Source organism: Rhea americana, unplaced genomic scaffold (assembly GCF_003343005.1).
Source record: "Rhea americana isolate MKP2758 unplaced genomic scaffold, rheAme1 scaffold_91, whole genome shotgun sequence".
Classification (NCBI taxonomy): Eukaryota; Metazoa; Chordata; class Aves; order Rheiformes; family Rheidae; genus Rhea; species Rhea americana.
The window spans coordinates 941,392-955,536 of NW_028187100.1; the positions used below are offsets into that span (position 1 = coordinate 941,392).

Sequence of the window (14,145 nt, forward strand, 5' to 3'; positions counted from 1 at the left end):
TCAATGGCTGGGTTTCTAGTATTTTCTGTCACAAAGAACTGGTTTTTGAGCAGGATAGAATTTCTAGATGTTCTATGCAAAGAGTGGTGCCTCCTAAAACTATGGATAGTTGGGCTTTTTTCTTGTTATACATAAAACGTGGTGTAGAATAGGTATATTGTCCTATAGGAAAAGGCAGGCTACCAAGATTAAAATATAAGTCATAAAATGCATTCATGTTTGCTTTTTTGTTAAAGAAACATCTCATGTTAGAGCTGCATATCTGTATGTATGATTTATATTTGTATGCAAGTAATTAAGACTTAATCAAAAATTACTGCTTCTTAGAATCTTATTATTTGGAACAAATGCTTTATGTCTAAATGAGATACCAAATTATTTCATTAGAAGTGAAAGCAAAGTTAATATTTTCTGAACTTCTCTAAAACAAACTCTTACCTGTGGTATATATTATATTGCCACTTCTTATTTTGGATTTGATTATTGTCACTAGAAAGTTTTTATTGCTTGTAATAATTTTATTTCATTTAAAAGCATCAGTTTAAATCTGTTCCTTAAAGTAGCAGAGCAAAATTCGACTATTAAATTTTTTTAATCATTCATTACCTGTGACTAGTGCCCTTATTAGCTAGCCAGAAGATCTAATAACCATGTGTACTTTGTTTGCATTAAAATTGTGTATGCAAGTGGTGTGCATGATTAAACACTGTTATTTTATCTTTTAATTGCCATTTATTTAAAGATTTTTATATCCTGTATTATTCATTGCAAATGGATCCAAYGTAAACTGCAGTCAATCTATCTTGTTTTAGAGCTGTACTAGTGCTGTATCTTTCCCCAAACATGAACACAACATCTGTTTTTTTTTTCTTCTGCTTTATCTGATATTGAAGAAAACAAGCTTTGCAGTTGTTTGAATCCGCTGTAGTTCATGTTTTTATTTCTAACAGTGCAACAGCAATTTTAGGGTATCTGCCACAAGAGCTTCTAGGAACTTCTTGTTACGAGTACTGCCATCAAGATGATCACAATCATCTAGCTGAAAAACATAAAGAAGGTACAAAATGATTGGTCATCACAGACTACATAGAACTACATGTAACTGCTGTGTGAAATCAGTACAAATCAAAAACTCAGAAGCTGGGAATTAATAAAAGTAAACAGTCTTAACATTGGCCCTTTCTGCTTCTACATTAAGACATGCCCACTAGAGCCTCTGATTGAACCATTGAGAAGCTTCTGTTGTCTTGGATCTTGGTGCAGTGCATTAGTCACAAAGAAATATCATTAATGCTTCTTTTAGCCCTCTGCTTCAATTCTTCTTTATAAGAATGAAGATGGAGTCTTGAAGAGCAAATGTGCCTAATCATATTATTAAAGACACCGATTATAAAAGTTCACCAAATCGGGAGTCTCCTTACCAGTAGTTTTCAGAAACTCAGTACATGGGCTCTAGTTTAATGATATTACTGAAAATGCAGTTTGATTTCATTAGGGGTCCTGTCTTTTTTCTTTCATTGTTTGATTTGTATTTCTACCTATCAGACACTTTTTCTTATGTTATAAAACATTTTTTTAGACTTAACTCTATTCTCCTAAGTATAAATACTGTAGTTATACCTTTTCTTTCTTATCTAGTATTGCAGAATAAAGAAAAAATATTTACGAATTCCTACAAGTTTAGAGCAAAAGATGGGACTTTCGTTACTTTAAAGAGTCAGTGGTTTAGTTTCATGAATCCGTGGACCAAAGAGTTGGAGTACATTGTGTCAAACAACACTGTGGTATTGTAAGTAATTCATGATATGGATCTCCACGTTAATTTTTGTCTTGATTACAATTAGCAGTAGAATCAATAGTAGAACGCAGCCTGTTTTAAGAAGCAGACCAAGACTAGAAAAGTGCATAAAGTGGTAGAGTGGCAGGACAAAAAGGACAGAATCTCCAAATTGGTTTCAAGGGAGGAGTCTATGAAACCGTAAATTAATTGTTGGACTGTGTATTTCATTCTTTTGTTAATTTTTCATTGTCTGTGCCTGACAGTGGAGATGTAATTTAAATTTTTCAAAAGATACTGTGGGTCTTGGCCAATGACTAGAGTTTTTTTGGCAAAGTAGACGAATATATTTTATTTCCATTAAACCAAGTTGTCAAGGAGTCTTTCCCTCATCTTGTAGTCGATTCATTCATCATGGCCCACTTACTTTGTCCATGACCTTTTTTCCTGAGAAGATGGCACAGAGCAGTTGAAGCAGTCGGTGCTGCCCCAACAGCCAAATGCCACATATGCCTGCCCGGGAGATCTAGGCATCTGCAGCTGTCTAGAGGCGGGAGGTGGGCAGCAACTAGTGGCAGAAGGAGCAGTTCTTCCAGTTAAGGTTGTTTCTAGTTAACTGCTCTACCTCCTAGAAGGCAAAGTGGCAGCGTTATTGTCTTGTGAGGGAACACAGACAGCTATATTAGCCTGTTTTATTGAGAATAAGTGGAAATAAATAGTTCACCCAGTGCTTCAGAAACAATAGTGCAAAGGATTGAACATTAAAATATTTGAGGAATATTTTATTTTATTATTAGTTTGGGGGAGTTGGGTTTAACACTGTTTGAGGTAATGATTCAAATCAAACACAACTATGCTTCATTTTGCCTTTGACAAAGTTGCTGAGTKTTTGTTTGTTTGTTTAAATCTCAGAGGTCACAATGAGTCAGCTGAAGAACTGGTCCCCAGTGGTTCCCAGTCTGCAGAAGGCAAGTGTCGCTTCTTAGGATTATCATAGGTGCATGTCCTGATCAATCATTACCATTTTAGATTTACTCTGTCTAGCAKATTTTTATTCTAGGTTGTTTTGTGTGAGAGGATTTACTTCTTTCAAAATCAATTCTARTGACAATTTATGGTTATTCACAGCATCCTAATTCACATAATTGTCATCAGAAGGGCTTGTAGAATCTCCTTTTCTTCTAGCAGATTCTACTATAGCTAGGTTTTGCTAATCAAAAAATAGGGTATTGTGCTTCTATCACAGAGCCTTTTCATATTTTGCCTGTTTTTCCAAGGAAATGAGGCTTATGTGATTGTACTATCTGATTTTAAAAACATAATGTAGGATAATATTGATATGTGTTTTTAACATTTATTGGATGTGCATAGAATCTAATCTGTATGTGCTGTTTCCTTTTTCATCTTGCTATAAAGTTGTTTATTTTCACTTTTGAAGTTGTTCTTTTGAATAACTGTTTCCTGTTTGTGAAAATCCAAGTATTCTTCTCATGCTTTTTGCATTATCTGTGAGAGAGAGTAGAGGTGGTAGTGCTTAAAACTAAATAATTTTRTTGGTGAAGATCAGCAATTTTCACAATTACATTATTCACTTATTTTTTATTTTGAGCGAGATTCTTAACATCTCTGTAAGAAATCTACCATGTGTAAGATTAGTCTTAAGGAATTTAATTTCTAAAAATAAGAGATACAGAACAAAAAGCACTTTAAAATGAATCCTTGAGGTGATTGTTATTTGTTGTATAATAAAACTGCTGTAAACATTTTTTTTTTAACTGTAGATACCACAAAACAGTCTTTAGTAAGTGTACCTGGAATGTCCTCTGGAACAGTTCTTGGTGCTGGAAGTATAGGAACTGAAATTGCAAATGAAATATTAGAATTACAAAGGTAACGATATTTTAAAATCTTACACTAGGCTTTTAAGTAAAGATGGAAAAGAAGTATAAGTGATTATGTGGGGGTTGTTCAAGTTCCATTTTTATTATTTTGCATCTAAAAATATTTTTTGATTCACAAGTGCATTTACAGGATACCAATTATAACAGCCTAACATGAGCCTTCTGCCGGGCCATACAGATCACTGGCCTTGATAAATGGTTTCGTTCTGGGCAGGAAATTTTCCTTWATTAAAGGACTATTTAATCATGATTTCAAAAGCTATTCTGATGCAACTTCTTCACTTGATGTTGAAATGGATAGATAAAAGCATTAGAKAATGGAGAATTAGTTGCCTGTGAACAGAGTTTGTATTTTTCTAATGGAGCTGCTCCATGAGCAGAATTTGCCTTGAAACAGTGCCCAGTGGAACACTTTCATAGCCTCTCGGATAGCTCAATTCCTTCTCAATGTTCAGCTGTAGATTAAGAAACCTCACTTCATCATTCCAAGTCAACTAAATCAATTCAAGATTTAAACTGTTAATTAAAGTTTAGCTATTTTGTAATAAGTTTTAGTAGGTTCCCAGCATAATAGGTATGTCAGCATAGCGATGAGAATCCAATGGAAGAAAGATAATTTTGATATTCTTGCCTTATCCTACATATCTTGTTTTGTGCGCCCGTGGTGGTGCCTGGCTTGCTTACAAAGGGAGAGATTACTCTTTAGCACTTTGTACCATATCAACATTTTGCTGTTAAGGAACACTTTTTAAAAGGCTCTGAGTTAGCTGATTTCAGGACTTCAGGGCACACTGTGAGTGAACTGTACTGAAAAAGTCTCTTTTCAATCACAACTTTTTCAGGTATGAACACTTCATCAGAAGATCTAACCTCTTTTGTTAAGGTTAAGTATAGCATAATGGTACTATCATCTCATCAGGACAAGGCACGACATTTAAGTGTCAGCTTTGGCCAGCGAAGTCATCCCTCAGGCCTTCCGYTTTCAGCTGAAGAAGTGCCAAGAAATTGTTTATGTCTGTATAGCAGTGTGTGTCAGGGTCCCACTGAAATCTTCCCAGTGCCACTTTTCAACGACACCTGAAAGACCATATTAATGTTAAATCTTCCAGTAAGGAATACACCAGTTCTGGAAGTGCTTGTAGAGGTGTCAGGAATAGTTTCATATGCCATGGCATATTCAGCTTCTGCTATTTCAGTAGTAGCTGAAGTGCTTTTGTGAGATTCACAAACAAAATACATAATCAGAACCAGGTTGGATAAACCTCTTTCTCTTTGAGACAGAAGAACAAAGCCTATTTTTTTTCTTTGTTTCCTCTAGGACATGTAAGTTCCCTATGTGCACTGATACGGAGTTTTCTGTTCCATATTTACCAAGGTCAGAATAACCTGTTTCAAAATTCCAGACTTAGTTGATTGATAACTCTGATATAGTAATTTCCCACACATTCCAAGGAGACCATTTCTAAGTAAATAGAAAACACTGTACAAACATACTGTAGCCATAATTAYAGAGGAAATGCAAGATTTGTTCTACAGAATAATGCAAGTATGAAATGATGAATATGTTCAAGTGTAATTCGTACCAATATACCAGGATACTGACCAATAATGTTGTTATATGGTCCCACCTCTTGAAAGAGGACAGGATAAAATCTTAGAGTGGATTTGATTAGATGAGGTTAGCCTGTACTTCCAATTTAGAAAGACTTTTCTTACTAGTGTCCAACAAGTTATTAGAAATGATATTAGAAGATCTCTATGAAATCCAGTATTGTAGATCATCTCCTGATGACATAGTTGCCTTCTCAGCTGTCTCTTCATCAGAAAATGCTATTTAATTTTCTGAAACAGTGGARACAATGGACTGAGCCTAGTAGTATGATGCTTCTTACCCAGTTTTCAGTATTTTGGAATCACCTTCCAGCAGTGAAGTCGTAAGGAAGAAAACCACAAGCAACAACAAATGGGGGAAAAAAAGACAGATGCACTCAGCAAAAAGGATGGATGTTACATTTTTGGTAATACTGTGCTTAATGCCTTGTAATCAGTATTGCCTACAGGAAAGATGGTTGCTTTTGTTAAATCTTTATGAAAACCAGAGTAAGTTGGCAGAAGTTCTCATCTCTGACTAATACCCAGGCATTCCCCAAGAGCTTAATTTTGACTCTTGGTCTAGAGGTGTCAGTTAACTCAKCAAGGAGATGTTCTTGGTTAAGATCACCTGGTCTTCACTGCAAATGCTCATCCATGTGATGATCCATGTTGTCAACTAAATGGAACCAGTCTATTACTTACATGAATAATAAATTTACTGGATGATGGAGGAATGGATGCACGCCTGAGAAAATTCTTGGAAGCTACCCCTTGAAGTTTTGGTGTTTATGTTTTTAAGAACCTCAAGCAATACTCTTTCTCTTTATGGTACCACAGAGACAACAGTTTCAGGAACAGCATCTTCCTAAGGAATGGAGGGAAAGTTTAAGCTTTGCATAAAGATCAAATCAACCCATTTCTCTTCTGTTTCAAGTCTCAAGTTTCAAGATTTCTACAGATCACAAGAGAGCAAAATATATCTGTTTTCACCTTAGGAAACAGGAATCCATCCTGATGGACGGAATTTTGGAATTTAGAGCAGAGATTATGGTACTGAATTAATCTCCTCAGTTTGAGGGGAATGTTTTGGAAAGGTGGCCTTTTTTTTTTCCCTTTCCCTCCCCAAGAAGTCTGCTTAAATGGAAATTGGTTCTACTGTGAAGGCAGGATGACTGAGGCCTCTTCAGGGGAATCCTTAATATTTTGTATTCTTCCAGATTCCGGAAGATCATCGGAGGTTTCTAGTGCGCAACAGACCTTACAGATGTCGAGTTTATGTATCAGGAAACTCAATTTTGATACTGTTAACACTGTCATCATTTTTCTTTCTGTCTGCTTGTCATAAGCTGGAAGCTGTTGATGATGCTTACCTCCATATCTCTGTCTGAAATTCATGTTGTAGATGTCTTGATTACACTGTATAAGTAAAGCGTGGCTTTACTGGTTTATGGAGCAGCAATTTAAGGCAACAGGACATTTACTCCAGTCTGACTTACCAAAGCATCTCTTCAGAAAGATCTGATCACAGTGATAGTCCAGGCTTGCTTCTCATTTAAAAAGTAGGATGCTAGAAGAAATAAAAATCACAGAAGACCCGATTCAGGGCAAGTTTAATATTCAAAGAATTGTGGAATCCTACTTTCCACGACAAATATTTGTGAAAATGCTGGCTAAAATGAATACTCACCTCAAGAAGCTGCATCAGGTTAGTCTCATTCTTCAAGTGATTGATTGAACTTAGTGTTTTTCTCATTTATGTTCACACCTTGAATACTGACTAGCAGATGAAACAATAATATGTTGCTTTTTGGGGGAACAGTCATCTTACTTCACAACTAATAGACTGAATGTCACAATAGTTTGAAAGGAAAAATGTTTGACTTGCCAGCTCCATCAGCCACAGCAATCTGAGCCATTTTGGTCCTGAGCAGATATGTTTGTTTCAGTGATCTTAGTTGTCCAGGAACACTGGAAATTTTGAGAAAGAAACTTCTGCTGAAGCCCAAGAAGTTGCTATGCAGATGAAAGAAAAAGCTTAAGAGCAAAATCATCTGGGATGTGTAAACTGTTTGACACAAAGTGAGGCACTTCATCCGGTTATGGAAAAGAGCAATAGCATTGTATAAGTAGAATCTCTGGCATCGTATTTATCCTATAGTTCTGTATCTCAGGAGAAAATAAATGCTTTTATCTCTAACATTCACAAGTACAAATGGCCGTTGAAGGCCTCATCAGTAATAAAAGAATTTTTCTGGAGATGTCCAGACATAGTTACCTGCACCCAGATATATTTCACTTTTCAGAAACCATTGCAGAGAACAATGCTGTATTTATTTTCAGCTGCAGAATAAGACTTCATGCTATTTCTTCATATCTCATATGAAATCAAGTTACTGTGTTGTGCATGCTGAGGGAATCAAAATTAGACAAAGGAATGGTCAAAATGAGATAATGCCAGCTCTGTTTCATCAAACACCATTTTCTTCCTTTGTGACCACAAACTTAACCAAATAGAATGAGTACACTTACTACCTGAATCTGTTCTCTGTACTTTTTAGTGTTGCTAAGACAGATGACTTTCAAGCATCATTAAGTTTTAAAAGATTTCAGGACTATGTATGCAGCTCTACTTATGAGCATATCTAAATTGGTTTAGTATCTGATGAGTGATTGTTTCACTAAGGCAGTCTAAAATCCCTRTACTGTCTAGAGTCCGTGTCCTAGTTTTTAGAGATTGTGCATTTGATATTGGAATGTAGAGAATTAATAAAGATTTTGCACAAATAATTAGATTTAAGATATACTATTTACTCACTTTTTTAAAAAAAGAATATTGTATCCAATTCCTTACCACATTTTGGATCTGAGCAAGTGATAGTTAGTAAAGCATCCAGAGTGCCCCACTTCTTTTATAGTCTTGTTCTTAGAGAGTCAGAGTGAGTAGGGGAAAATGGGAGTGAGCTGTCTGAAGGGCACAAGTGTGGTGTTTTCGCTGTTAGTTTTATATCTGGCATGTTCAGTGAGAGAGGATGGGCAGGAGCTCAAAGAATTCTAGTAACAGACAAGTGATCTTTGTTTTATAGTTGGAATTTAGTGAAAATACGGAAAGACAGATGTAACAATAACAGAGGGAATATGAGAAGATATTCTTAGTTTTCCCTCCACCATTTAGCAAAGCTTCCTTACGTTGTGTTTTCTGTTTTTTAAAATGCATCTGTGTGTTGCAGTGTGCTTACTTGCGATACCTGCCACTCTTTGGTCCGTCAATACGGACGGTTCAAAAGAAAAATAAAAGTATGCTTAAGAAATTACAACCCACGGTCTTTATTGGTCACTTCTGTTTTTTTGTTTTATCAAAACCTGTACCTGGAGAATTTAAAGTCTACAGGAGAATTTAAGACAACGTTGTCTTGGATCAGTTTGCTTATATTTTCTCAGTGGATAGGAGGATGTTGGTGGGTTCTGCAGCACACAGACCGTTTTGCATTTTATGATAAATATGATCGTTAAAAAAAAAGTAAATCCACTATACATATATAATTTTAGGTTGCATTCTTCACCATCTGGGGAGTTAAGTCCATCACATCTCTTGAGGAAGTCACCTTCTCCAGTTTTAACTGTAAACTGCAGCAATGTGAGTATTATCACTGCATATAAAAATCTAAAAGTAAAAGATTACTGTCAGATAGCTCAAAGCTACACATTTTCCATGTCCAGGATCATATATTTCGTACTTCTTGGTTCTGTATGCATCAAACTACATGAATTATAAAAATATAATTTCTGTTATTTTGCATCTTGTTATCATCACAGTATGAGTCTAAGTAGTTTCAAATTACCTTTAGTGCTTTGGAAGCACTAGTCTAGCAACAATTGAATAGGARGTATGAGGTTTTTTGCTGCTTTGTCTTTAAACTAGAATGTATTGACATTAACACAGGTGATGTGACTGGGAATTTGTAGATAATGGTACTGGACATGGAAAATGTGCCAGTTGCACTGGATTTATCTGCTGGATAATGAATTAGACCCTTGAGAAACCAGATGCCATCACTGTGAAGTAGCTTCAACAGCTGTGCAAATATTAACATGTATTTAAACCAAATCCAGTGCTACATGACCCTTTCAGAAATGGATTTTTAAATGTAGTGTATGTACCGTCCAGTGCATATTTTGTTTGCTCTGTTGTTAACATTTTGACAGCAATTTACAATGCTTCTGTAATAATTGTAATAAAATTTAGGCTTTAACTCTATCCCTTTTACTATTTTTGTTCTTCCAGGTGCCAAATAAAGAGTTGATTCAGTTGTGTCCTTCAGAAACAGAAGTTCTAGAGACATCAGAACAAAACCAGGGTGCTGTTTCATTTCCTAGTACTGAACCTCTCCTCAGTAAGATTATTTCTGTTTTGATTATTTTGGGGGATACAGGGCAAGATGGTTCTTACAAATGATATAATTTTATACATTGTTGTAAAGCGGTACACTCAAAACTGTAAAGTTTTAAGAGATCTGTGAGTATCATGGTGTTACTCTTAACATGAAAGACAAAATGCTAATAAAGCAGTTTTTATGCCTGTATTTCAACCTTGAGAAACTTTCCCATCTTCTTTTATTGATCAGTTACTAGAGGTTTATTTATTTATTTAAAACTTTAGCTCTCTTCCAGTTGAGCTATGAGCCCTTTATATCAATTTAAAAAAGTACAGATGCTGATCCTCAAGTAAGAATTTGAAAAAGCATTTATCCAAGATAAGCAAGGCAAGATTTTTCATTGGTGTTTAAACTAAAATATTTTACTTTACTTTACTTTACCCTTTTTAAAGGCTGAGAGTATGGAGTTGATTTCTGGAGCCAACACATAGCAGTTTGTAAGGTTTCAGAAGTTCTTCCGGCGTAGTACATTAGACAAGAATTCAGGCACGTGATTATGTTTCCCACTGAAGTGACACGAACTGGAAAGCAGTTTTCTGCTTCAGTGATACGAACTTTACTGCATGGATACAATTTGTATTAGCTGGCAGGTTGGGCTAGACCAAAGCATTGGCAAGGATTGAGTCTTTAAAATCAAGTTATGTGTGTTTTTATGACAGTCTGCTAACAGCAATTATTTGAATTATTTGATCTGTATGAACACTTGGATGTAAACATTTTCTCTTGACTTCAAAGGCAGATGCTGTTTAAAAACAAGTTTTAAAAGTTAGCTTATTCTTCATGCTTTGTACTACAAAAATAAATGTTTTATTTTTGTAGGTGGTAATTCTCAGCTGGACTTTGATGCAATATGTGAAAATGATGATACTGCTATGACTGCTCTCATGAATTACTTGGAGGCTGATGGAGGACTTGGGGATCCAGCTGAACTAAGTGATATACAATGGGCTCTGTAGTGTTGCTTTTGCATAATAAGAAGGAGTGTAAAGTTTTTAATGCACAACAACCATACATCCTCAGTACTGTACTATAGTTTTTTAACATTTCATCTCAATTCATACTACTATCTATATATTTTTAAATACTTAAACCTTGTTCACAGAGAGACAGTTTCTGCTGCACCTGTGGAAAAATATAATATTTTTTTCATGATGGAGAACCTTGAAATTTTAATATTGAACCATATGTAACTGGAATGCTTAAAACATATTATATTTTTGCTAAGAAACTTTAACCAAAAGATACTGTACAGTGTACAGGAATTTGTTTTTCTTAGTTCTAATACTTTTAAAAAGCTTGTAATTATTTTTTGTTTCAAAAGGAAGTATTGGTTATCTGTGTTACTTCTGTAGAATGTACTGTACTTACACAGTTTTAGCATATTTGTAACTATTAAATTTCATTGAGATGATGGTTTGCGCACTCTGAAGTTTTAAGATAAGGTGTTTAATTCCTAAACACTGCAGTGATTCCTTGTTCTTTTTGGAAGGGCAACTTTTGTAGTCAAATGTAAAAATAGAACATACAATTCTGGGAACAAGTATTTGAATTAGATCGTCATAAAAATCAAAATAAAARGTTTTGAAAAAAAAATTATTGCTCCAGTGGGCAAACATAACAAAGGTATAAGAAAAGATGGGAAAAAAATATTATACTGTATTATATATAAAGTATTGTTAAAGAGACAAAGCTTTATAACCAAAGAAAAGTAATACTGTAACTGTAATAAAGCACTTTGGTCTCACTACAGATTATTGGCTAATTAGAGAAATTTGGATAGATTGTCTTGGTCTCTGAATAAGGATATCAGTGTCTGTCAGTGAAAATGTTTGAATTATATAGTATCTGTTACAGTATCTGTGTTTTGGAGAGATTAAGGTGGTTTTCTATTACTTGAGTTTGTAACTTTTTAAAATATTTTTGTGTAATATAATGCTCTATAAGTAAATGCTGTGTATGATGATCTTTTGGGGGACAGGGTTTGCAAGGCCTGTATCCCAGTTACAGTTGATCACCCAGGAACATGGCACTTAATAGGTTGTATTAGAACAATTTAACATTAGTATCCAGAGTGGATCTTTTATCTCTGGTACTGTAGGTATAGGTAGAATTTTTGCATCAATGGACTATAGCATAAAAAATAATAATTCAGATAATGAAAGGAAAACATTGGAAGATTTGAGATGTTTGGATATTTTCGTTTACTACAAACATTAAAGCTTGAACACAGGTACAATCATAAGCGCTCTTTCATTTGTTTGACAATAACAGTGAGGGAAAGGCAGCCTGTTTTAAATCTTTTTTTACAAAGACTGAAGTGTGTGTATAACTTTATTTAAAGAACAAATAGGTGACTTCTGTAGGTAACCACTAGATGTCACACTTCTGCTGTTGAATAACTACCCTTTCATGAATGGATATATGGTTTTGTCACACATTGACTGCTATGTTTTAATGGAGCAGCTATATATCTCACAGATATGAAACATTTTGGAACTTGTCAGTTTTTTTGGTTATATCTGGCCCAAGTGTTCTAGAATGATTTATTGGAATTTCTTTTCTTCTTTCTTTCTTTTTTCTTTTCTTTTTTTTTTTTTGAGGTATATGAGTTATATGCAATTTCCTGCATTATTATTATTTTATTTGTATTTTTTTTGCATAGGGCCAAAATGATCTGTTGTCTAGCTTTACTGGAGTAAATTGTTTTGTTTTTTCCACACAATGAAAATCTTAAGCAATATTATGGAGCAAATTGAGAAAAATAAACAGATACTTTCTTAAGAATTGAATTCCATTTATGTAATTGAAAACTGAAAATTTCAATTTTGCTATTGCAAAATACATTCCTTTACAAATTCTCTTTTCTCTGCTTTTGATTGAGCATGAAGCTAAAAATAAAATAAAACAAGAAATACTGTGGTTAACACAGAGAAATAAAGAAATAACTTTAAACTTTCCAGGCACGAAGTTTCTTTCTTAACTGAATTAGTTGAAAATTATTCAGATTTTGTTACTGAACAAGTATGTTAATTCTTTCACAAGGTTTATATAACCATTCAGAATCAAACCACTGTTTTTCGGATTCTTCTTGAATTTCCCTAAAAAATGAAAAGAAAAAAGTAACCTTGAATCTTCTGCAATCAGTGATCAGTATTGTGGCTCTCAATTAATTTATCAAATCTTCTATTTACTGTTTGCAAAATTTTCTGATTTAAAACTGTCCTACACAAAAAGTTACTTTTAAATATTTGTGATGAACAAAGAGGCAAAATTAATATTAATTTTTGAATACAGTTAAGGTACTTCTGTGCTTATTTGAATATAACAGTACAACATACAACAACAGTACAATATAACAGTGCGTGTGGTTAATACAATATTACCTTTGATGCACTGTTTTAAGAGTCTGAGGATTAATTCTACCTGGTCAGTGAATTTAAACATTAAGCWCTCCAGGCTTCAGATCCTGAGCTCATTCCTTACAAACATAAACAGAAAGATTGAGCTAATGTGGGTTTTGGTAGCTCAGGGCAGTATTTGCCAGCCAGGATAACTTTGTAATCCAAACTAACSTGTTTTCTAGGACCTAGTAAAAGACAATGTTGCAGCCCAATCAGGCTGTCTCTGGAAAGGAGAGCACCCATGGCCTGTACCTGAAGGAGGCTCTCAGAGCACCAGCAGAAGCAAATGGAGTGTGTGGATACAGTTCTTACAAAGAAAGTCTTGCCATAAATGGGCAAGGTGAGTGATAAAGCAAGTATTAATGAGCCCTTAAAAGCTTAATTACCATGACTGTAACTGGAGATGAGTCAATGGATTTGTTACTGAGAGAATTTATGGAGTTAGGGATCAGAATAGCTTGATGGGAGAAGAGTTCTGATAGAAGAAACAGCTCCTCCAGGAAACCGAGACCTGTGTTGACAGGAAAACATGAGAGAATTCTTTTCAGAATCAGGAGAAGGGAAGGAAGATATGGAACAGATCCATATCATCTGGGATATGACTTGAACGAGAAAGTATTCCTCCTGGGTTAAAAGCAATAATCTGTTGGCTACCAGCAGGCTGAGTCAAGAGTAGAGGTGGACTGCAGCCAGGCTTGAAGCAACTTTTGATGCAGAGATTTAACATAGTGCTTTGGAATACCACCATGTCTCACAGTGAGAAATCATGAAAAGAGGTCAGTATATCAAACTTTAATTTTGTATTTCCTGTTAAAGTGATTGACAGTAGTTACTGAGGAGAGGGGAAGAATCCTTTCTCTGCACTATAAGGTGCAGTTGTTTCTTGGATCCCCTTGGAGTTCTCAGGAAAGCACAGTGCAGTTGCATGGATCTAAAMCAGAGCTTTGTTTCCTGCTCTTCCTTTTCTGTGGCATATTGTAGTTTGGATTTTTTCTGTGGATCTTATGCACGTTAGTGTGTTGGAAATTTTGATTTAGTCC

At 34.9% G+C, this 14,145-nt stretch overlaps 1 protein-coding gene across 2 annotated transcripts in view; it reads left to right on the forward strand.

Moving 5' to 3' along the window:
* BMAL2 (basic helix-loop-helix ARNT like 2) overlaps positions 1–11,946 on the forward strand; it is a 34,152-nt gene extending 22,206 nt beyond the window's left edge. For both annotated transcript variants that reach the window (XM_085324444.1, XM_085324445.1), the window contains exons 11-17: positions 951–1,057; positions 1,639–1,789; positions 2,690–2,745; positions 3,559–3,667; positions 8,818–8,905; positions 9,554–9,662; positions 10,524–11,946. In XM_085324444.1, the coding sequence (XP_085180570.1) occupies positions 951–1,057; positions 1,639–1,789; positions 2,690–2,745; positions 3,559–3,667; positions 8,818–8,905; positions 9,554–9,662; positions 10,524–10,660 (757 nt within the window). In that variant the 3' untranslated portion in view covers positions 10,661–11,946. The remainder of the gene's footprint in view (positions 1–950; positions 1,058–1,638; positions 1,790–2,689; positions 2,746–3,558; positions 3,668–8,817; positions 8,906–9,553; positions 9,663–10,523) is intronic.
* Positions 11,947–14,145: the final 2,199 nt, after the last annotated feature.